This window comes from Danaus plexippus, chromosome 20, assembly GCF_018135715.1.
Source record: "Danaus plexippus chromosome 20, MEX_DaPlex, whole genome shotgun sequence".
NCBI classification, from domain to species: Eukaryota; Metazoa; Arthropoda; class Insecta; order Lepidoptera; family Nymphalidae; genus Danaus; species Danaus plexippus.
This window is the reverse complement of record NC_083550.1, coordinates 686,328-711,801: the sequence shown is the minus strand read 5'-3', so window position 1 is coordinate 711,801 and position 25,474 is coordinate 686,328. Positions and strand designations below refer to the sequence as shown.

General features: G+C 30.6%; 3 protein-coding genes across 4 annotated transcripts; 2 read left to right on the top strand and 1 right to left on the bottom strand.

Annotated features, from left to right (window-relative positions):
* Positions 1-1,259: 1,259 nt before the first annotated feature.
* LOC116773907 (putative peptidyl-prolyl cis-trans isomerase dodo) lies at positions 1,260-19,807 on the top strand. 2 transcript variants are annotated; one of them, XM_032666480.2, is made up of 6 exons: positions 1,260-1,428; positions 13,747-13,775; positions 14,065-14,187; positions 18,101-18,140; positions 18,719-18,922; positions 19,407-19,807. In XM_032666480.2, exons 2-6 carry the CDS (start codon positions 13,773-13,775, stop codon positions 19,604-19,606), a joined length of 570 nt encoding a protein of 189 aa, XP_032522371.2. In that variant the 5' UTR covers positions 1,260-1,428; positions 13,747-13,772; the 3' UTR covers positions 19,607-19,807. The 2 variants fall into 2 exon arrangements, with proteins under 2 accessions (XP_032522371.2, XP_032522372.2); XM_032666481.2 differs by lacking the exons at positions 13,747-13,775; positions 14,065-14,187; positions 18,101-18,140; positions 18,719-18,922; positions 19,407-19,807 and adding an exon at positions 1,655-2,278.
* Positions 2,660-8,738, bottom strand: LOC116773905 (uncharacterized). Its single transcript, XM_032666478.2, has 2 exons — positions 8,662-8,738; positions 2,660-3,954 (listed from the first exon to the last, which is right to left on the bottom strand). The coding sequence occupies exons 1-2, from the start codon at positions 8,679-8,681 to the stop codon at positions 2,907-2,909; spliced, it is 1,068 nt and encodes a 355-aa protein (XP_032522369.2). The 5' UTR covers positions 8,682-8,738; the 3' UTR covers positions 2,660-2,906.
* Positions 19,808-21,104: 1,297 nt separating the features above from the next.
* LOC116774170 (E3 ubiquitin-protein ligase TRAIP) lies at positions 21,105-25,228 on the top strand. Its single transcript, XM_061523914.1, has 9 exons — positions 21,105-21,281; positions 21,450-21,566; positions 21,634-21,846; positions 22,155-22,313; positions 22,718-22,819; positions 23,043-23,156; positions 23,720-23,900; positions 24,189-24,311; positions 24,575-25,228. The coding sequence occupies exons 2-9, from the start codon at positions 21,454-21,456 to the stop codon at positions 24,878-24,880; spliced, it is 1,311 nt and encodes a 436-aa protein (XP_061379898.1). The 5' UTR covers positions 21,105-21,281; positions 21,450-21,453; the 3' UTR covers positions 24,881-25,228.
* Positions 25,229-25,474: the final 246 nt, after the last annotated feature.

The following is a 25,474-nucleotide window of genomic DNA, read 5'->3' as shown; positions in this document are numbered from 1 at the left end:
ATCCTCGAAAGCGACAAGTCCACTCCGCCGAGAGCCGCCAAGAGGTCTTGGCGCTGCGCAGCCCATCTCAGGCATACCTCGAGGGTGTGCTGGGCCGAATCCACCGCGGCACTGTACTCGTGGCAGCCTTTTCCCGGCTCTCTCCTGGCCGTCCGACACAAGTAATCACCGAAGCACCCTTGTCCGGTGAAGACCTGCGTCAGACGGAAAGTGAGGGTTTTGCGTTTCCGCCTCATCCAACGCTCTAGGACAGAGCGCAGCGCTGCCGTTGTACGTTTACCGTACCGCTGCTCCGCCAGGTCCCCCCCCCATTCCCGCATAAGGCGCTCCTCCCCCTGCCGGCGCCCAGCCCGGATCTCCTCCGACTGAATTTAACACTAGTATAAATAATTTAACATTATATTATGTATGAGTTCCACATTTTCCTTGGCGAATATTCTTTAGAGTAAAATGCAGTTTTCATTGTAAATAATATATATATCACTTGTCGTGGTACTGTCAGGTAGAATATGGATATATCTTGTGCGCTAGGAACAACATGCTCGCCCGAACAATTGAATCATAACGAACTGGGTCACATTCACATGTGGTTTCTTCCCCGCACCGAAGCTCACACACTGTAGGAAATGACTAGCATAAGCGCAAGGAGTCAGGACTATAACACATAATAATATTGTAGAAGTTTTGAGAGACAAGTGGGCTTTATATAATTCTTAAATATCATAGGTATATATTATCAAAATATTTTGTACAATATATAAAAATCTGTCGGGTGACTTGTTAGATGTTAATTTTACCATGGGGAGTAGAAAGATAGAAACTAAATTTTACAAATTGATAAATATGTAATATTTTATCAAATGTTTCTCTGAACAACTTGGCATGCCGTGACAGATAATCCTTAAAATAACAATTTATTACTCATATACTTACTTTTCTCATTATTTCCAATTTTTTATACCTTTATTGTTATCTTTTGTAGAAATTCGATTCAGCAGATATTTTTTATTTTTAATCTCTTTTGCTGGACTTAAGTGTGATGTAGTAAAAAAATAATTTTCAATTTTTGTCTATAACTATTAAATATTTCATGAGTTCGAATAAAAAATGGTTGTAATACCTACAAAAATTATGTTCACGACGAAACTCTTTTCTACATTTTGTTATTAAATCCAAAGCTTTAATTTCTAAAAATAAACTCATATTTTTAATCTGTGAAACACTACAGATTAAAAATTATAGTCAATACTAATGAAATGTCGGAATAGGTACTGATCTGCCGGCTGTCTACTTGTTTAGGCTTTAGATGTAGAAAACTGTAGATATTGGAAAATCCTTTTATTAAAAACCTGTATACTCTGTATACCCCGGCGATTAAAGAAAGTTCAGTATTAATAGAATATAAAAGGCAAATCACTTGGAGGCCAGGTATGTAATTGTTATTTATTTACTACAACCATTAGTATAAACATAAACATTTTAAGGTTACTTAAAATGCTCATACAGATTGTTATGATGAACAAAGTTTAAAAATATTTATGAACTTGTTGTTATAATGAAAAGTGTCCAAGTTGTAGATTGATTTAATTGTCAAGACTAATTTCTTTGATGTGCCTGTGTCGTGTATGAACAAACAACATTAACGAAATTGCAGAATGTCGAATGATACTGAGGCTCCGCTACCCGAAGGATGGGAGATGAGAACTAGTCGTTCCACTGGCATGACTTACTTCCTAAACATGTACACTAAGAAGTCTCAGTGGGAACGGCCTGAAGTTCCCGCTGAACCGGGTGAGGTGAGATGTAGTCACATCCTCGTCAAACATTCAGAGAGCCGACGCCCTTCATCTTGGAGGGAGGATCATATAAAACGGACCAAAGAAGAGGCATTGGATTTAATTAAGAATTACCGGAAGCAGATTGTGTCTAATGATGCTCCATTTGCCGATGTTGCTATGAAGTGTTCAGATTGTTCCTCTGCAAAGCGTGGAGGGGATTTGGGATTGTTTGGTCGTGGTCAAATGCAACAAGCTTTTGAAGAAGAAGCCTTTAAATTAAAGGTCGGACAGCTGAGCAAACCAATTGAAACCGAGTCTGGCTTCCATATTATACTACGAACTGTTTGATCTGTATTTTTCTCTCTTATTGAGTTGTCACTCACTGAACAGTGATACCAAAACTGAGATAGATATGAATGAAGTTTTATTTTATTTCACAAATTCTGTACTATGGTTCCATTGAAGGAAATAAAGTTATTTTACTTTAATATATCTCAGAATGCTTTATAATTTTGACAGTTTATCTAAGCCCCTGAAAAAGCAACCTAGTTTTACTGAATTTTCCATCAAAAATTAATCTATTACATACTCGGAGTTAAGAATTTTGTGTGAAAGAATTAAACATTTCAATATTCTTTTTTCTTTGTTCATCATAACAATGAAATATTAATAATATTGAGCTTACTATACTTAATTATAAATTTAATGTTTCGCATTACACATATCCATATGAGAGAGTTTTTATTATTTAAATGATATATTATTTAGATAAAATATGTCGGCAGAATAATGACAAATTATATAGGGTTTAAATTCAGTTTACAAATTTTATATCTAATGGAAATTAAACAATGAATAACACATTGAGATGTAGCTATGTATTCAGGTCACCAAAGTTTCAATAATACATTACACCCAGAAACAATTTACTAGTAATTAATAAACATTTGCATAACATAACATTTGTTTGTCTCTGACAAATCCAGCCATTTTGTCATAGACAGTGAATTTTTGCAGACTTTTCTCCCAAATTCATATATGGCACATGAAATCTAAATCCTTAGGAATATTCGTTTTTTTTTTAAGTTATAAGTCAATCTGTAATCATCAATGTGCCATGTGTCCAATTTACAACATTTTTTCGGCGTCTTCGTTTTGATTATTTCGAATCAATACTATCGTGTCCAAGGTGGATTCTTTGATGTCTTGAGATGCTGGGGTCCAGATGGGCCCTATGATGGGTGGAGATCTTTTACCACCCCAAGCGCTGAATTTCACCTTACGCTTACCATCTTTCTTCAAATGAACATCCAGGTAGGCGTGACCGGGTTTGTACATTTTCGGTATTGTCTCCATGAATGTGTTGAAAGGAAGAGCATCCCTTAACGTCCTTTCGTCCAATTTTGTATTTAGGGCTAAAATTTTAATGGGATGTCTTTTATCTGGTGACGGTATAAATTGAAGGCCGGCCATGTTGAGGCGATTGCCGTTCGGTGAGTAATTTGATACGATCCGAGTTAGTTCTGGAACTGATGCAGAAAATATAACCTTGGAGCCTTTAGTCCCTGGCTTATATATCATCTGACCGGATCTCTTTCCTCCCCAGGGACTAAAGCGAACTCTTTTCGGCATACTGGGTTCACGGATGCCGGCTGATTTCTTCCAAGTCCACATCTGCTCAATAATATTTGGTCTATTTCGCTTACCGCCCCATGGGCTAAAACTCCTCTTCTCTAGTGAATTAGAAATATCTGTGGTGTTTTTTTCGCTTGAGGTATCGGAATATGCTTGAACAACGAACGGTGTTCTAATACCGAAGGTGTCACTTGGTAGATATATAGTTTTATCGCTGTCGATTAAATTTGGCTGCCAATTCCGTTCTTTGGCATCTTTATCTTCATCCGTTGTTCTTCTCATCCTTTTTGAATCGAGCGATTCTAGATCCTGTTCAGTAAATTGACTGTGGTCCATATTGCCGTTGTTTTGTAAGGTTTCCATGTTGTTCCTCGGAGTCAGAACGTTGAAGTAGTTCACATATGGTAATGGCGGGTAGTGGATGGTGGAGTCCAAAGGATCCATTAGAGTTTCAGCGTCCGCGCCAGCTGTGTTTATATATTGAAGGCTGGCGAAGCCAAACCAAGAGAAAGCAATGAAGATCCAGTAGAATGCCATTGCTCTGAAATTAAAACACATATTTTTAAAATCTTAACAGAATTATTAAATGTTACAAAAAAAAAATATTATCAATGCTATACGCAAGACTTTTAGGTGCCTACTAATGCAGGCAATGAGGAAAGTTCTCTAAAAGTAATTTTGCAGAAACTAATGAAGTTTTTTAACCCTTTTGTGGAATATAAAGCATTTAGCTAACTTTAATTGAAACCAGAATTATATGAAAACTGTTTCTTATAAAAATTTTGTCTTTAAAGAATGAATAAAAAGATATAGAAATCATAACGGTCGAGTGTGATTTTAGGACTTTGCTATAAAATTATATCTTCTACTTTATGGTAGGACGTGAGAGCCCAATGGATTAGATAAAAAATACAAAATGAACTCACATGAGCTAATATTTTTTAATAATGCTATAACCTACCTACTATTATATAGGTATAAATTCTGACAGTAGGTATGCATTTCTTTAAGTAGCTACCCTACATACATAATAAATACAAAAAAACGAATCTGTAAAATGGAAATGCAATCCTCGGGATGAGAAAGTCCCTCGGGTTAATGTAAAAAATAAAATTTAATCGGGTTAATGTAAGAAATATAATTTTCCGCAATACTTCCTATGTTGCAGTTAATGGTGGGAATCAGGAAAATTAATTCTAACATATAATATTAACGAGAACAGCCTTTTTAATGAAACTGTATCTTGTAATTTATGATAATCCCAATTCCCCTTAGTCACTTCGAAGGCGGTTGAAAAAAATATAATTGTAGAGAAGAAAATAAAAAATAACAAAGTGTCTTAGTCCCTTAAAGACATCTTATTAAATTATTTATAACAGTTCTCAACGGTCCATCGCTTTTCCATTTATTACACTAAAAATGATATTTTCCTCGGCATCCCTTTGACGTTTTTTTTCTGGGTTCTCTGTAAATATTGACGATTTTAATGCTTTAGTTATTTCAAATGGCACTCTAGTAAAAAAATGTGCTGCCTAGTCTAATATTTTCAGTTTTTTTATTATTATCTTTTAATACATGAATAATTTAATTAATTATTTATATAAAGGCGCTGTTACATTAAAAAAAAAAACAAATTAAACCTCTCTGTGTGGATGTCTATTAGTTAGCTGGTGTGTTTTATAAAGATTGTTTTTTTATCACTTATTTTAGCAAATCGAAACTGCATATTTTAAGTAGGTATGCCCATTTTCACTATGTATTTTACCTCATATTTCACGTAGGGTAACCTAAGATCTGTTTCAACTATTTTAAAATGTCATGTTCATACTATAATAATAATAGGGATTGAATACTACGTGGTTTGTTAATAGTATCAAAACTATTTTTCATACGTGTGATTCGATGTGATATGTAATATCATTAATCCATTTATTAGATTTATTCTAAACTAATTGATGTAAGATCGTGGGGACGGAATCCAGCACAAATGATCCACTGCTGGTCGGAGATTTTGATTCATTTAAGTAACCATAAAGATTCATGAACGTCAACATATTATACATTAATCTGTCTATTATAAAAATTTATTAATGACATTATCGGTAATTGCTCACAAAGTAACCTCAACTAATCTCGCCACAAACAATCATAGCTTAAATATTATAGCCTGTTCCAACCCGGATTGCAAGCTTACAGGTGCAATTAGAAACGATTGTCACCGGTTTAACCTACCTATGCTGTAACAAATGAAGAACATTTCTGAACTATAATTGAATTCTCATCATCATCATCATCAGCCTATCGGAAGCCCACTGCTGAGCAAAGGCCTCTTCTCGCATGGAGAAGGTCTGAGCATTAATCACCACGCTTGCTCAAGACAGGTTGGCGATTTCAATCTTATAATTTGAAATTATAAGACCAGGTTTCCTCACGATGTTTTCCTTCGCCATCTGTCAGTGGTGTCTAAATACTCTTAGAAAGTACATATGACTATGAAAAATCACATTGGTACTTGCCAGGTTTCGAACCCGCGCCCCCACGCATTACAGGCGGTCCTTTAACCTCCAGGCCACCACGACATTAAATTCAATTCTTCCTCTAGTTAAATAATAATTATGTACCTACATAGTTACATTGTTTTTGACACATTTAAAATAAATAAAATCAAAAGTGATCTTTGAAATATATAATTACTTAAAATTTCAATTAAAACAAAGCAAATAATAATGATAGAATTATATAATTATTGTAATTTTCTCATCAGATTAAGGTCAGTTAATTCAAAATTAAAGGAACCTCGACATCGTCTTGTTTGACGCCAATCAAACCAAGTCTTTGATCTCATAGAAACGATTTGTTGTCACTCTGTTAATTGAAAACCTTTATAATATTTAATGCGAATTGTATTTTTATTATAGCAACAAAACGATATGAGGATGCTTTATTTTAACCAAAAGCATTAAAATGTTCACGCACAGTCCTCTTCATTATCCTAACTCATTTCAATCTTAATATAATTTTTCTCGATTTTTCTGTAATAAATTTATATTTTATACTGTTTCTATGCCAGTTTTGTCAAAGGCTTAAAATGCACAAAGCTTATATAAAGCCTTCGAATTTTAAAATATATTGCGTAGCATCAGGAAACGTATGTTTTAAGTCTGATACATGACTTTAGATCTCTTCACATATCTTAAAAGATCTGGATCTCAGTGAACCGTTTTTATTTACCCCTTTCATCATCAGCCTATAGGAGCCCACTGCTGAGCAAAGGCCTCTTCTCATATGGAGAAGGTTAGAGCATTAATAACAATCAGCGTTTACGCCTTTACTTATACCAAATGACATATATATGTACATACAAGCATGGAGAGTAAAATCCGCTTAATAACTATCCCCATTTCACTATTAGACATTCTTATTATAACACAGCCAAACTATTTTTATTATATAAACACGTCCTTGGGTTTTTGTGCAAACATTAGGAATTATGTTCAAGTTTATTTGATCGACTTCGATGAAGTCAAATTAAGCTGCTATTTTTGCAAACCATCAGTGATATCAAATCGGTTATAAATTTATTAAGAACCAAAAAATAGTATGAAATCTAAATAGTATTTTTAAACAACGATTATTTAATTTTCTACTTACATCATATTGTTTTCGTCAAAAGTGAAGGAAAAATTATTTAGAATGAGATTTTTTTTTATTTGAATATATTACTTACTACAAAAATATTAAAATCTAGAATGACACATGTTTATCCCCATTAACTGTTGATAGATGTGTTTCTAATTAAAAGTAACCATGGCTAAACCCAGATCAAGAGGCTTGTGAAATAAAGTGCATCCTAAATAATATTAAATTGAAAATCTGTGTTTACTGATCATTTTATATATGAGTGTTTTAATAGTTTTAAATTTGACCGAGGTTTCATATAGTGAGAACGCATATATAAAATATTTTTATAAACAATTGTTGTTTGTTCAGAAAATGTTTGCATCCGATAATACTAGGTATTATGTACAAAAACATATAGAGAAATATATGTAAGAATTTAATTTTCTGAAATGACATGAAATATTACTGAAGCTAGTTATAATTGTCTATTTCATACAATATGTACCCTTAGAAATATTATTTATTATAATTGAATAAAATCGAAGTTTGGAAGGTAACCGAAAATCTAATATAACAGAATAAAATTGTCTCACAAGTAATGATTAAGGGGTCAGTCCCGTTTTCATAACTGATAAAGGTTATTTATCTGATATGGACCAAGAGTCTCTCCAATAGCAACCCGAACGTCATTGTTCGACTTACAATGAAATAAGGTATGTACATCGAAATATCATTATATATTTTTAACTATTGCTAACTAATAATGTGTTAGTAAGTGAAAATTCTCTTTACAAGTTAGCGATATGATTGAATATGAATTGGTTCTCCACTGGTGGCGTAAATTAACATTTCAAAAATTACTTCCTATAAGGTTTTATTGTGAAAAATTATTATTTTAACTGTATTCCGATACCGTAGCGATGTTTTGTATGATTTTCTTTAAAGTTAGAATAATAGGCGACTAGCTTAATCCAAAAACATAATTATTTAAATGTTTAATCAAGAAAATCTTAGATATAATCGTATCGAAGATGTGAATGTGCAAGGCTTGGCTATCCACGGTTAGGACGAACATTAATTTTGTTAATTGTATTAAGTATGAAATAAAGGCATCGTATTTAGTTGCAAAAATTTTACGTATTTAGACAGTATATGTTTATAATGAAATATTTTTTTACAGTCAATGTCCGTAGCTTTTCGTTAAGTCTACGCTGTAGAACGTAACTAGTAAAGGCGTTTGCTTAGTGAAAATTATTTGAAATTAAAATTTATTTTTCTCGTCACACAGTTTTGCTATAAATAACTCTAGCACCATATTTAAGATTTGATTTTTTTTTATTTAATCACATAATTCTACTTTTAATAGGATATCCTAAATCAAGTTTTGAATATCTGCATTTAATTTAATGAGGTAATATATAAATATGTTTATTTTACATAAAAAACTACCCAGCAATGCACATAACAATAACAGGAGTATACTTTATACTTTGGTTGTTAATTATTGAATGTAATGTTGCATTTATTTTTAGTCAAAAGTTCTAATATTGTAATGATGCAATTTGAAATATCCTAAAATAAGTAAATATTATTAATGTATGTGACAATTTAATAAAAATCAACTTACCCCAGGTTACAGCATTTCATAACACAGTAATGATGTACAAGTTTATTATAATATGAATTGTTAGCAATGCGAACGCCTCGACAATCAGATATGTTATGCTGGGATGCTGCGGTCCGCCGCCTTATATACTCGCTCTGTACCGTCCAAACTAACGCATTCTACAAACACTGATTTAGGGATGATTTGTCACAATATTATATTTCATTAATTATATAATTTATTGAAATTTTTTATATATATATATTTTTTAACTCATAACAAAATAATACAAGGATTCTCCTTTATCATCATGATTTACGTGTATTTTTTTTTAATTTAATAATAATTTTTTAAATACTATTTTCGAAACAATACTAATACTGCGTATACAAATATCATAATGAAAATAGCATGAAAAAGTAATTTTTAAGTAAAAAATATATTTTCCATTGATTAACGGACGTTTGTGTTTACTAAATGTATCTCGTAACTGCGGGTTTTGTAGAACTTGTTTTTGTGAACATTTTCAAACATGTTTTCCAACATATGGAACAACTATGATTATAATTTATTTTCAAATAATCTCAATAACAAACAAATCTCGAGATTCAGATTCAACTTCACTGTTAGTTTTTATATTGTCACTGAATATTTTTTAATTCTATCTAAAATCTAAGATTTTCAGCTTTTATTTTACCCTCTTTTGATAACTATATAATATATAATCAATGGAAGAACAAAATTAAATCCTACAAAATAAGAAAATAATATTAATTTAAGTTCTTTGTGGTCTTAAATAATGATGTAATGTGTCCTATATCTATAAAAGAAAGTCTTTTAATTACTCTATTTACAACTCAGGATCGACTATACGGGTTTGGCTGAAAATTGGTGCAGAGATAGCTTAGAACCAGACAAAGGACATAGGATACTTTTCATCCCATTGAAAAGATAGAAAATAATTTGATAAAATCCTAATTCTTCTTATTTACTGCCTTTAAGGAAGAACAGAGTTCGCCCGGTCAGCTAAACATTTCTAAATTTGAAAGTAACGCAGACGAAGTCGCGGACAAAAGCTAGTTTTCTATATATTTGGCAAAAATTTATTTTTAAAAACATATCAAATCAGTCAATATTTTTTTCTTTCATAACATCACCTCCTTGATCATTTCGCTGATCTTTTATCAAACGATGGATGTCTCCTTTCTTTGATAACTATTTCTACAAATTGCTTGCATCTTTTTGCTTAACTTGTATTACAAAAAGATATCCTTATTATAATTTAATTATTAAATTTTTACGTTGTTAACGTATTTTCAAAGATTTACAAAATCCTATACCTAAATCCTGTACAAAAATGCAATTATTCGTATTAGGAATTTCAAAATTTTTGTCAGCCAGTTTGCTTCATTATATGCAAAAGTCGTCAAAGATTCTGATAGAATACTTACTTTTTCATTTTTTCACTTAATTATTTAAAAAAATTGAATTGACCGACTCAATTCCTACCATGTTGAGAATCAGGTGTCGTAATGTACGCTTCATATGAAAAATTTAAAATACAGATAAAATATATATTTATTTTATTTATATATAAAATGTATATCCTGCTATCTGTACTGCACCTGTTGAATTGCAAAGGACGCGGGAAACGTCTCGGTTATTCTGTTTCATATTCATTGACCCCAATGAGCCCTTTCTACGTCTTACGTTTGTTGGCACCGGGTTTCGATTTAAATTGTCCCGCAAATTGCTTATTTATAATGCGAATAAATTATATGAAAAATCCCCTACTTTTAGTTTTCTTTTTTTTTACCGCAGATTGATCTTTTGTATAGTTCTAAAATTGTAAATGTTAGAAATAACGAACGATGTTTCTCACAACTAATTAAAATCTAATCCAAAAAACAGCATTGAGAGCTTTTATCCACAAAATTGTATACATATTCAACATCATAATAAAATATGGTACCAAAAATCAAAAGCCATCCTGAGGCTTTTTTTTATTAATAAATAGTTTGTATGCTTCTAACTTTCCCCTCCCCAGTCCCAAGTCGACGAATTTAGTTTAAATTAATTCAAATGAAAGGATTGTACGGAATATGTTTATAATACAGCTCTCTGAAGCTAGGTACATTCTAATTAAGAGTATCGTGTTCGATTTTTGAATTTTGTAATTAAGGAAACACTCGTTTGATCTGTCCAAAACAAAAAAGGTGCAACCCTTTTTTATTCGTTTCCTCCATTCCTATTAAATATGTCTTACTTAATTCTCTTTTATTATTTGTCATATACACTCATTATATTATTACATATTTTTGATGAACATTGCGTGGTGAATTTGCTATTTATATATTTTCCATAACTGCAATACACATTTTCTGACAATATTGTCACTTCATTATATTTTCTGAGAATCTTGTTACCGGATGTAAAGAGATGCCATGATCAACCTGTCAATAAACACAGTTTTTAATTCCTTACATTCTATAGCAGAACGTTTTCTTACAATATCAGTGTCTTTATTAGGTACACTCGTTTTAGAATTATCATTCTTAAGACAAAACTTCAAATTATTTAAATGTGAATTCAAATAATTTTTGAATATTAAAACATTAATGCAACAATCTATTTATGTACTGTGTTATGTTTTTTAATTTTCTCATCTGCCATACAGGGTACGATTTTCCATTTCTTAATTGGCTAATAATAAAGTGCCTCCTAAAAAGCTATCCTGTTCTAACACGATAATAACCGTCGAGATCAAGCACCTGGGACGCAGTTGATTGAATGAAAACACAGCCCAATTTTCGAGAACGTTTGAGTGGGTAGAAATAGAAAAGAATCTTCACTATACTGAACGTGTCTGCTTACATATTTGAGTTTTGACAGTTCCGCCTATAAGCTATAATACCTTTGAGTGATATTTAACTAGTTTTATCCGGTGACTCGACACGCTTTTTCGTTTTGACATCTCTCTTAAAGTTATAAGGTTATAGAAGGAGGTCTCTATGTATTTTTCTGTATCGTTAAAAATTACGTACCAAATACGTCAAAGACCTAATTTAAGGTTAGGTACAGGATAGAGCAAGAGCAAAGTCAATAGCAAATTCTGATGAAGTCGCTCCATCTGCTTAGTTCTTAAGGATACGAGCCAATTTCAGAAGAAGTTATGCCTATAATTTCGAGTTTTTGTGACGTCACGTGTACTCGGTACAGCATATATTAATGTCTTAATTGTACACTACGCTTAGTAAGCTCTAAGTATTCGGGACCGCATTTCACTCGGATTCTGTATTCTGCTAAATCCGGCGCCGTAGCTAAGCCGGAAAAAGATATTTGTTTCATCAAGCACAAAACACTAGACATTTTATTTTATTTCATGTGCACATTTTACATTTCAATTTATCTTTTTTAAATATTAAAAAAATCCCATATTTAGATGTCACTACGATTTTTTTTATGGTTATATCACTTTTATTATTTTTAACTTGTTTTTACTCCTTGCATTGAGCGTTTTTGGAATGTAAATTTTATTTGTTACCCACATACAAACAGACATTCATTTTTATATAAGTGAAAATTTTTCTACAAGTAATTAACAATAAGCATATAACTCATTCAATTTATCAAAAACTGATAGTTTTCTCAAACTATAAAATCAGTAATCAGTATTAGTCAAAATAAAGTAAATAGATATTATTATTTCGAATTGTTAAGAAGAAATATGCTTTTAAATTATTTATAATCTTCTTCTTTTAAGTCGTTGTACCGTCATATTTAAGTAAGAACCTTAATGTAAATCTCTTATTTCAGAGGATATTTGTAATTCTTTTGACTTTATTTTTGCTTATATTAATTTAACGTAAGTTTTTTTATACTATTGGAGTAGAAAATAAACACCCTCAGTTAAATTGCGTGTTAAACCTTTTCTACGTTGCATTCCTATTTCATTTTAATTCGTTATGATTTTCAATCAGTACATTTATGTTTTTAATCTCTTTGACGTATTCGTTAATTTTATTCTTACATAACAGCTGGATCGCTACATTTTAAACAGCGGCCATATTTTTAATTTGTTGTTTTTCGATATTAATTATTAGGTAATAGTTATGTGTGATTGTTGCGAATCATATTAATAGGAGGTCCTCTGTGGCTGGATGTTTGCAAATCATTAAATTATAACAAACACAGGGGATTTTAAATGTAGCTTTATTACTAGTATATAGGTACCTTGATACATACAAACTATTTACTTCAACTTCGACTGAATATTTCACAAATACACAGAAAAATAAACTCAAATGCATTCATTAACTCAATTATATTTATAGTCTGTTCGTAATTCAAATATAAAAAAAAAACCTATCTTGCCTCAATATCACAGAAATACTTTTTATCGAACATAACTCTCGGAATAAATTTTTTATTTTTCCTAAAAACTTTTATTCAAAACTTTTACAAACATGAAAGATACAAAATTGCTTTGTTTGTTTGTTTTGCACTCACTGACATCAATCCATTCAGATTTCTGACCACGTCCTAAAACCCGGATTCCCAGTCAACGACTGACATGTCGACATTTTTAAAAACATTTGAAACAAATACAAGATGTCGGCAAATCTGCACTAATTGAATAATATTATATTCTTCTGATATCAAGGGATGTTTTTCAACTTAAAAATAATATTCAAGAATAGCCGTCAAGAAACAATACTATCTTTAAATCTATACAACTTTTATGGTTAGCAACAAAACATATAAATTTTGTTTCATGGGAGTAAAACTTGAAGATAATAATACTTTTAATTTGATTTAAATTTAATTTAAAAACCTCGATGACATATGAAAACGTAATATTGAAAAGAATTTATTTGGTTTTTATGAAACGTTATTAAAGATTAATCGATTTTTTATTATTAAATCGGTTCTTAAGTTTAATGCCAAATATATAATTTTTAGTAGTCTGTTTGAATTATAATGACTCCATAGAGCTGGTAGCATCCTATTAAAGTATGATAAAGTTGTTGTGTCCATCGCTCCAATGACCGTACAACATACAGCGACCGACCATTACTATGTTAATTTAACTGTCTCTTGTTACAGTTAGACGCCTTCAGATCTAATACACCATGGTAAGTGATTTTATATATAGCTATTGTGTATATAATACGTATATAAGAAATGTTTTTATATATGTCTCATACAAACGAAACAATGTCATTTGTTAAGATTATTAAAAACTTATATTCTCGTTAGTGATTATTCAACTAAAACATTGTTTAATCAAATGCATTGAATAAGTGTATCAAAGTCAACCATCAAACATATCTGACACTTGCCATTTTTATTGTTTACGAATTTCTGTATAAACTTTGTTACCTTGTCAACGTTTAATCGCTATAATTCTAATACAATACGCAGAAGTTCAAGTTCTGTTCTGATGGGGACTGTCCTCTGTGGGCGCTGGCAGCTCTACATGCGCTGAGCAGTCTACCGGCGCCAGTCTTCAGGAGTCTGCTGAAACACGTTCTGGATGAACAGCCGGTAACGAACATGTAAATTAATTCAATAGCATGTACTACCTGTGCCCGCGACTTCTTCCGCATTTAATATTGAATTATTATTATTTATAATCATAATTTTTAGTCAATGTTACGGATAGAGAAGTATTAGATATATTTTTATTTATGAACCGATTGACATGTAATAAATGTTCGTGTAGTTAAAATTCACCGTTCTCTATGTAAGTGAAACCGACATCGTAATTTAATGAACCGTTTCTGAGATTAGCGTACACAAACAGACAAAAATTCTATCAATCATTATTCACGTTGTTAAAGGTTTCAATAATATTTTCTCTCATATATATGCCTCGGACATCGATACGTTACTTTGTTTTATATGCATAAATGTATGGGTGTATTGTGTAAATATCCAAAATATTATATATATTCAATATTGTATTATATATTCTATTGTATATAGTTAAATAAGTAATACAATAGAAAATCACAGAATTCGAATAAAAAGTATTATATATTTTTTTCGTTTATTCATTTTAAAACGTAAGCTATATCGTGTTGCTAAATAATGAAATCTGTCACGACGCCTTCTCGCTTCATGGAAATCATTACTCATATATATTTAAGTCGTGATCGTAATTAGAATTAAATTATGTGCTTTTTGAAGATCATTGAAGCGACAAATCAACGGTCTTTCAAGTGTTTAACCGAACTTTTCAATAACTCCTAAACTTGTTCCATTGACATCTTGTTTTATGTAAAATCTCGAAGTCAAAAACTTTCAAATTTTGAAATCTTTTGAAAACAGACATCCCAGATCATTCTAAATTGGGAAGGAATTATTTCATTACCCTCATATACATAAAACTTTTTAACATATATATGTACCTACTATATGTATTAAATATTATAAAGAATCTTTATATTTGAACAAATTCTATGGCCTGCTCCCATCTTACTGTATATGATTAGACATGATGTATTACGTTCACAAATAACATTTCCAGAGGCTTTTAGTTTGTCTTTGCTTCCTAATAATATTAAGATAATTTTGGTAGAGAACAAGTCGCGAAAAGGTTACTCCATGATTTATATTAGGATCGGAATAGTATATATTTTAATGTTACGAGGTCACGAATAATTCAATTTAAACAAAAACTATATTGAAATGAAAACATATAAGATATTAATTGAACTAATTATGTCTATAGCATTTTTTTCGGATCGTCCCAATTGTTTGAAATGAGAAAAACAACATAAATAAAATACTATACAAAATTTTTACGTGAATAAATTTTATCTCATTGCGGTTTAAAACAATCAATTATTTTTATCGAATACATTATTAAACGAGATATAGTTTCATTATAATGCCCACGGCTCCATTAAAAGCTGCGTGTTAAAGTAAACAAATATAAAATAAAACACTATGAATGTTAATTGTTCCGAGGAAAATGGTTTTTTGTTTCTTATCGAGAAGATTAAGATCAAGGTGGACCTGCCGAAGCCTGATGAAGACGTGGCAGACATATTAGCTATCGGAAACTTATTGATCATTCCGTTTCCCTTGATTCTCTGTTTCTTCTTATGCTGTTCGTCTGACAAGTGTGAAGGTGTATATCGATATATGTGCAAGCAACATCTGGTGACGAGCGTCCAACATTTGATAGCTCTGAACGCGCTCTTCCAATTATATCCTGATGAAGCTGGTAGTTCGACCGTTATATTATATCACTTGACCGGTTATCTCAGCTCGTTGGTGCCGTTCTGGACGGCGTGTATATCTTTGAAGATGTTCGCCGATCTTTATATAGTCAGCGCCGGATCCAACGGTTACTCCAAAAGTGATGTGATGAAATTCGCTCGTATTTCTATACTCTTAATAAGTATGTACGAAGAAGCGATGCTGACCATGTTTCCGTTGTTTGCAAGTCCATGTGACTTGATGGAATCGTTGTTGGTGCCAGCTATAAGGATGACTTGTATCCTGATCGTCACGTCTATCCCTGTGGCTGTGCTGTGCTCCTTTCTATATCATTGTATCAGACGGTCAGATAACATCAATTTAAAACTAGCCGTGATGTTTCTAATGCATCTATTTACTCTTGTTACAAGCGATATAATTTTGATAGTCTTTAAGGTCGTCTGCCCCAAGATGAGTGAAGATATGGAGTTGTGTTCCATATTACTCTGCGCTAGAATAGCGTTTGAGTTCTTATCCTGGATGGTTATTTATGTTATCAATAAAACTTATTTACATAACGAAAATTACTAATAATGTAAACTTAGAAAATCATTAACATTTACCTTACTGCAAGATTGCAATGTTAAACTGAATGAAGAGTTTACTTGTCTTTTATTCATAAAACTTCTCGTGTGATGGTTTTGAATAAGTAACTGAGAACTCTCCGTATTAAGTTTGACAAGGCAAACTTTTGGTAAGGTTACGCAGCTTAGACATACAAATTTCAAAGTTTTTTTCCTAGTACCTACGATGATTTTTTATTGCATATTAATATTTTATATACAAATATATTTCAACTTACGCTTGACAGAGACGCCACACTAATATAATCTGTGTTATAAACGGGAACATTTAAATACATACTTCAAATTAAGCTCCGTTTCATTTGTTAAAAACAAAACCTCCCTTTTTAAATTCGTTAAATAAATATAATAAATTATTAATATATATGATCGAGATAATTTAGAATATTGAAAGCATTCTAAACGCTCTATTAATGAGTTTTTTATTTTCAAATTTAATATTAAATGACAATAAAAAATAATTAAATGTTGTCCTTAATGTTAATCCGCTGATTTGAGATTTAGTAGAAATCCTAGACAGTGTTTTATACCCTCATTCCTACAAGAATGCTAAAAAAAGTTTGTCCCTCCAAACCATATTTCACTTTTTTCCTTGTACATATTATTGATAATTAAATATATTTACAAATTTGTCAATGTTATTTGTACCTTTACCTTGCATCTCGCCTCTTAGCTATGAAGCTTCCAGTCGGGCTTACATACTTTTGAAGTGATCTGTGCAATAAAAAAAAATTGTTACTAAACCATATAAATAATATGTAAATTAACACGAAATAAATAAATTTGTCTCGCCAATATCTTGCTTTTGGAAGTACGATAAACAAAGTTTTTATTTATCATACAGAACTTTGTAAAATATTGGAATCGTAACATTTTTTAATTTTCGAAAATTTATCCTCTTTATTCAGTCTTTTTTGTTCATCGTGATAAAATATTTTATTTCGTAAAAAAATCATAAAAATAATATACATAACTATAAATTGGAAGCAAAATAATTTATCTGAGAATTTTGAAATCGAATCGACATTGTTTTTAAAAAGTACTAGAATCTATGGCAATCATTAACTGTATTGGTTTATACATCGTGAATGAATAGTTGGGATCTATTATTATGTATCTGTGACATTGTCTATTCTTATCTGCATTTTATGAATTTTCTGTTGGCAGATTAGTTTCATATCTTCGGCTTTTGTCGATAGACGATGAATTTAAGACATTTAATTATTTTTTTATCGATTAAATCTCTTTGGTTTATTTCTAACAACCTCCCACATTTATGATACAAGATAAAAGTCATCTTTAAAGACTAGGTCCCCATTTTGAAATATTTCCATCGTTTAAATTTATCTGTATACCTCTATTCTATGTAAATAAGCTGTAACCGAATCTTATATCTTAAGATTTCAAAGAATAATATGGCATTCATCTAAAAAACATATTTTCTGAGCACTACATGTTATCTGAATACTAAATATTGGTTAATATGACACAACGTGAAGGAAGATACGGGTATGAGGTAGTTTATTATGCTTGTATTTTATGTTTGTGTGTCTGTGTGTGTCTGCATGAATATATTCTCAGTAATCTATCATCTGTTCCTTCTTCAGGACGACGGAATCATGGAAATATTAAAAGGAACCAGTTTAGGTGAGCATTAATCTTTCTCTTTGTATTAATTCCACTTGTTGCTTGTCTACTCATAATACAAGTAAACTGCTTTCTCCATTCTAATATTTTAACAACCGTTCAAAATATTTAATTAAAGAAAAGATATGAAGTAACTTGCAGTCCATATTTAAGAAATATACTCAAACAACGAAGGTTAGTTCAGATATATATATATATATTGTCCCTGTTTACAAATAACTTATACAGAATTTTGTAATATGTTATGTTATGTTTAAAAGCATATCTTAGTTGCCAATTGATAATATTCTCCTGAAGAGTCGCGTCCTTTTTTATAAAACACATTCATAACCTAATGAGATTTAAGACTCTGCGAGTATTCATTTAAATGAAAATAATATGTTTCGTCCGTCCGTGATCACGATTGCTGCAAAGCAACCGAAACGTTGGGTGTGTGTAGTTTTTCAAATAATAAAATACGCGTAGTAATCCGAAAAATATTAGTTTCATTTATATTCATAACCTGTACGGAGTCTTCATTATCTGTATTTTGAAATATAGTATGACTCTAAAACTTTATGCGGAGATAAAATTAACAGCATCCCGCGACGAAGCCGCCCGCGCTGCGGCTGTTCTGCGCTGGACATTGCAGCAGGCTCACCGGTGCAACTGTAGCGGTGTACAACTGGCACGTGACCTGCTAGTACTGGGAGTGCCAAGAGCTCATGCTGCAGCACTTGCAGATGCCGCTGATACCACCAGGGACGGGTACGAGACAAAAATCGCTTCTAACGGTTTTATGGGTGAGATTAATATTACATTTAGTTAAATTCAAGTTTGACGTGTTGATTGATTCGGTTTTTCTCGACGATACTAATGTTTTATAATATAATTAATGTTGTTCACATCCTGATAGTTAGATAACTGTCAGGATGTGAATTCATCACTTGCTCACACTATAAGATTCTCTATAAAAAAAACTACAAAATATGAACTCCCAAAATACAGTGATGGCATTGTTTTTTTTTATTTTTTTAGTCTTGCTCATTCTGGTGTATCATATTTTACATATGTCACAATCCTTTGAGCATAAAAAAGTATCACATCAGATTTTTGAAAAAGTTGAAAATTTTTAATTGATTATAAATGTAATAATGATTTATTGATAAAGTCCTAAGTTTTAAATATGTTCGCATAATACAGATGATTTCTTAATGCAACTTATAGCGTGTATTTTTTTGTTGTTTTTTTTTAATTATACTATGGCTTCATTTTTTTTGTTATCAGTCAACAAGCTAACTGACGTCTCGGCAGCCCCTGGACCTGAAGGAACTGTTGATACTGTCAAGTTGACATTTCACACAGATGACGTGTTCACAGGAAAACAGAAAAAAGAAGATCTGATCATAGACAAGAGCCAGATGAAGATATTGTTGGCGGAGTTAAAGAAAGCAAAACAGAAGGTGGATGAAATTTCCGTTTCATAAAAAAAAATTAAAACGTCGTTGGTCACAATTCTCATAGTCGATTATATTTGTCTTTATAACAATCGAATGGAGCGGGGAAGCGTTTAAATATTCAAAAAAACATATTAAGCTATAATAATTTATATGAATGATAATATTGATAAGCTTATTATGTTATTGTAATTTACAAACATTACAATAAACCACTATTATTATAAATAACAGTCTTTTATTAATGACTACAGAAATGTATGATTTGGTTTGTTGGTCGTTTAGGAATGTAATAAAATTTGAATTAGGAACATTAGGAATGTAATATATTTTTAAATGTATGATTTACTCCTGTACTAACAATTTACAGATGAAAAAACTCTTTCATTAGAGATTTTGAATTAATATAAACTTATGGGATATTGAAAGATTTTTTTGGAAGGATTAGTTGCGTCCCTAAATGATTTCACAAAATTTTACGTAATAATATTAAACCAGTGTGTACCCCTACAATATTATGCAAGTAAAATTTTTATTTCCTACCAGACAATTATCTAGCATATAATTTAACAGCTAAAATTTTAATAAAAAAGCAAAAACTTAAATAATATATAGCGAAAAATTTATATCTTAAATGCCAACTGAGAGAATTAATAGCGATTACCACCTTTATTTGAAAAAGTTGATTTTTTTTATTCGAAGCCTGAAGCCTACGAGAGAACTGTGACAAGCGCTTTTATTTCCTTTTTGGGTTATGAAAATATTCTCCTATATTCAATTTAGAAAATGAATTATAAACGAATTCCTCTTTATAAAATTAGTAAGTTAGATAGTTAGTTTTGTGTCTTTTTTTTGTTTTTTTTCTTAAACTTTTTTGATTTAATTGGACTTTATTAGAAAGCGATGGTTAAAACAAACAATTAATTAATAGTGTGAAATAAAAAAAAAAAAATTATCTAACAATATGATAAACCAATTCTGGCGTCATAATCCTAATTTCCTAAGTCTCTATTCTTGATCCTAGTTGGCCTTAAATATATAGTATTACATAGTTTATTTTACTTTTTAAGTTCTTAGTTATAAAATGATATGCGTAAAAGACTTCACTGGATTCAAAGATAACTTCGCTAATTAGTTATTATTCTTTACGAATTGTCTTAAAAATTTTATGAAAATATATAACTAAAAGTATTGACGCCACTTTTAAGGTGTTTAGAAAGAATTCACTAAAAAATTTCTTAATCATAATTAATCTTGTCAATATATCACAAAGTAAGCAAAATACAAAATAACTTTAATGCTTTGTAAATTTGCTTTGTCTTTTCATTGTTTCTGATTTGTTATTTTTATCTCACTACTTTTTATTTAACAAACTATTGTTTTTAAATATAAATAATTTATTTAATCAAAATTATAATTAACAAAGAAACTATTTTCATTAAGAATAAAATACCCTACTAAATCTTATTTCCCTGTAATAGCAGTACAACACTATCTTGTCAAGTAATGGCGTTGACAGTTATTTCAGTAGTTTATGGGTAAAGTTTATTTTTCATTTTATTTTGATAAGATTGGCGGCAAATCGAAAAGAAAGTTTCAAGGAACTTTTATTAGATAATGTAAAACATATAAGCGTTCAGTTGAGGCAATTAATAAAAATTAAAAAGTCATGTTTAACTTATTATAAAGAACTGTAGAAAAGGGGGTAAGTTAATGTTTACATGAATTATTAAAAATCATTTGTATATTTTACAGAAATTACTTTTAATTTATTGTGTTAACTTAAACTTGACGTTTAATTATGCCCGTTTCTGTATATATTAATATTGAAATGAAAAGAAATCTTTAACGTATGCAGTTATCTTATTTACAGTAAAATGCATATCCTTTGCACTATATGCAGCGACATCGTAAATCAAGCGGAAAATATTTATGTGACAAAATGTGGACATGTTTTTCACTATAACTGTTTATCAAAATGGATTGCACGGTGAGTATTTTTATAACCTGGATTCATATAGATAGAAATATTAGTACTATCACATCTAAATTTCTAGATCGAAATCATGCCCACAATGTCGCAATAAGGTGACAGACAAATGTATGTTTCGTTTTTATCCAACAATATCAAATGAAGCTACAAATGAAGACGCAGCCACATTACAATCACGTCTTGATGATGCACAGTTACAACTCCGCCAACAGAAAGCTAGTTGCAAAGAACATGAAGAAAAAATTTCAGCTACAGAGGCCGAAATCAAAAAGAATTTGTATGTATCATGTGTCTAAACTGCAACATGTTTAAATTTATATTTAAAATTAGTAATATAAATAAAATACATTACAAATATCATTAAATAAGATTAAAGGTAGCTCTGGAGGGGATTTAAAAATATTAGAAAGGGAACAATCAAATTACAGTGAAACAGAAGCAATAAGCTCTAAGGCCACCTGAACTAATTCTAGTCATTCCCAAACATTGAAACCACTAATGTTAGCTTGTTTTGATTAATATAGAGTAGCTACAATTTGTGCATGTCATAGACTACAAATTAAAATATTTGTATAAAATATTCAGGGCATTATTGAAAGCATGTGAAAAAAAACTTGAGAGCCGAGACACAGCTATAGCAGCGCTCAAAGAACAGCTGCAGTATGTGAAGATACAGAACAATGAAACCAATAGGTTGAGGGAAGAAAATGAGGTTTTGAAGAAAAACATGCAGACATTGAACGGGTAAATATTTAATAAATAATAAAGTTAGAAGTATAACAGCTAAATCTCTCTATAACCTACTAAAGACTTGGGCCTGTCCGGAACTAATATCAATTCATTCTTGGAAAGCAGCCAAAGTAGGTTCGTTTCAAATTTGGTTAGGTAGAGAGTGGAGTTGGGATGGTGGAAGTGAGTGTTTAACACGTGTTAGATAGGGGCCTTAAACCTACACTTGGGTCGCAAGTCCCAGGCACTGTGGAAGCTCCTCTCCCTGCAACGCAATGGACCCGGCATCCACACAGTGGATTGAATGCTAAGAAGTTTCCTCTCTTATTGCATATTGCATAAGAAGATAAATATATTATTTATTAGGCTTTAGTACTTGAGTTAGAATTTTAACAGAAATGTCTTACATATTATTTCAGTTTACAGAAAGTTTTGAATGCGACCAGCGAAGAAGTTGAAAAAATGCTCGAAGGTTATTCTGATATAAGAATGGTAGCTACTTTTGCCACTGCCTTGAAACGGTCAGTAGTTTTTTTATAACATTTATACTATAAATAATCCAAAGAGAAGTTATAATTACTTCTATTAGTTTTTGATTGAAATATCAATACAATCCTTTGATAAACAAAAAATATCTTTCTCAAGATTTAAATTATTGATGTTGATAATGAATTAAATAAATATCTTTACATACATAGATAAAATCAGTTTTACCTCATTTGAATTAATTGAAAATTTTTACAGGGCACTCTGTGAATCGGAAGATAAGAAAAACGAATCTAGGGATCAGATACAAATGCTCAAACAACAGCTATCTGCTGAAAAACGTTATGTTGCTGAAATCCAGGCTAAGTTACTGTAAGAATGTATACATGTATGTTCAATAGCTTCATTAGAAAGATCCATGAATTGTGTTCATTAAAAATGTTGGAGAAAACCTGTTTTAGTATGAAAGAAATATATATATGTATAATACCAATCAAATGGCAAAAATTAAAAAGTATGCTGATGTCAATAAGATATTCATTTAATTATATATAATATTATATATATCAAGTATAAGTAAATTACATTGTTAAAAGTGTTGTAAAACTGTTTGAGAAATATATAGTTTGTAGTACTAAATATATGGTAATGTAGGATAGTGGGTAATGTGATAGAATGCAGCAATTAAGTTTTGAATTAGTTCAATAAAACAAGTTGACAAAGTCTTTGTTCCCAACAAAGGATTTATTAGCTGGCTTAGCTGAATAATAATTGGTTTATATGAGCATCAACAAAATTAGGATCATTGCAAATACAAGTCATCAAATTTCATGATCAAATCATACATCTCAGTGAAACCAATCAAATTTTTGCCAATAAACTAAATAAGTAAACATGTCTTTATTACATTTTTAACTTTTAAAACTCATTCACAGTTCAACGGAGGAACTATTAAGGGTAACTAAACGTAAATACTTTAGTTTGAAACACAAACGTAAGGCGGATTCGTTAGATTCAACAGATTCTCTAGACATGGCGGTGAAGCAAATGAAGCCGGATCAAGACCTCAACGACGCGGTCATAGTTCAAGATAGTGACACAAGCAACACCAGTATTGTGAGTATCATTTATATTGCATGAAAAAGTTCTTATAATTAACAAACCTTATATACTTATACAGTATGTAAAATAATATATTACTTAAAACAGCCTGTAAACTATTGTTTGATGATTAATTTAATTATATAGAATATAGAAAATTAAAAAACTTAGTTCTCACAAACGCTTATACATCAGATAAATTAAACATTTTCATATTACTCACATAATTAATTGCTTATAATGTATTTCTTTTAGGATTTTCAAAAATGACTTTGTCCTTTATTGCATAATTTTTTTTCACAGAATACAATGGTGAATAGAATAGAAAATTCAGAATCACCGTACTTAAGTTTAAAACAAAGCAGCCTGGCGCTGACGGCCTTACAAAGACATCCCACACATCCGCTACCTGATAGGAACCTTAAGGTAAACAAGTTACCTGATTTGTTTTGTACCATTGTGTTCAATTACCAAAGATTAGTTACCCACTTGCTTAAAAATATGATAATAGAACACTTTAGGCAAAGAAACTGTTATTTTTTATGTATCACATTGTAAAATCACAATTATAAATTATATTACAAATGGTATATCTAGATTACTTTTTATCCTTAATTAAGAGGATGTAAATTTATGTTAAATGTGTTTATATAATTGACATATTTATTTGTGACAATAAAATATTTCAGCCATCAGAACTAGCTCTGTTTAATTCAGCTCGGAACGCAATCACCAAGAAACCAGATATACAGAGGACAAGCATCTTCCACCAGAAGGAACCAATTAAGATACAATTATCTTCAGAGAATGACCCAAATATGTCATTACTAAACATATCCTATGACGGCCTGGGGGGTCATTCTAAACATGACACTTTCCCCTCACCGAGACAATCACTGAAAAGTTGCATTCCAAAACTATCATCCAAACACAAATTAAAACGACCAAATCCGATTGGGAGCAGAGATATAAGCAAAATGCTGAAAAAAACTTAAAGATAATTTTCTTTGTGCAATTGAGATATGTTCACAATTTGTTACAAAATATTTATCACAAAAATACTGACAATAATATTTAATTATAATCATTTGTTACATTAAGAGAGAAGATACATTTTTAGATATTAATATGTTACAGTACAAATCACCATCACAATGAAAGAAAGCTGCGGGGCAGTGTATAGTTAAGTTAAATAAATGAGAAATAATTATAAGAGACATTTTTGCCATAAAACAATTATAAGATTATTTTTGTAAATATTATAATGATTGGATATATAATCTCTAGAAAATAAGTGTTAGTGTTGAGACTGTTTTGTAATGAAATAAACATTTTGATTAATATTGAATTTTTTTCTTGTTAAGAACCATGTTATTATATATCTTTTTGTTAATGACAAAATAATTTCTGTACAGTATTCTAAATATTTAGTCTACAGCTTTAATATTTTCATTTCAATCTAAAATTTTGTTTAAGGAACCGGTTATTGAGCCAAATAAAATCATGAATTTTCCCTAGAATACAATTACTTATTTTTAATTTTCGGCGGTAAATTAAACCTCCACTGTACAGATAAAAAATCTTCTACT

What these genes read in the sequence shown, in the direction of transcription:
- LOC116774170 (XM_061523914.1), top strand. Translation starts at nt 21,454, where the DNA reads ATGCATATCCTTTGCACTATATGCAGCGACATCGTAAATCAAGCGGAA. An exon ending in TTATCAAAATGGATTGCACG is followed by an intron (nt 21,567 to 21,633) that starts GTGAGTATTTTT and finishes CTAAATTTCTAG; the next exon opens with ATCGAAATCATGCCCACAAT. An exon ending in GCCGAAATCAAAAAGAATTT is followed by an intron (nt 21,847 to 22,154) that starts GTATGTATCATG and finishes TAAAATATTCAG; the next exon opens with GGCATTATTGAAAGCATGTG.
- LOC116773905 (XM_032666478.2), bottom strand. Translation starts at nt 8,681, where the DNA reads ATGAAATGCTGTAACCTGGG. An exon ending in ATGAAATGCTGTAACCTGGG is followed by an intron (nt 3,955 to 8,661) that starts GTAAGTTGATTT and finishes TTTTAATTTCAG; the next exon opens with AGCAATGGCATTCTACTGGA.
- LOC116773907 (XM_032666480.2), top strand. An exon ending in ACGTTCTGGATGAACAGCCG is followed by an intron (nt 14,188 to 18,100) that starts GTAACGAACATG and finishes TTCCTTCTTCAG; the next exon opens with GACGACGGAATCATGGAAAT. An exon ending in CGCTTCTAACGGTTTTATGG is followed by an intron (nt 18,923 to 19,406) that starts GTGAGATTAATA and finishes TTTTGTTATCAG; the next exon opens with TCAACAAGCTAACTGACGTC.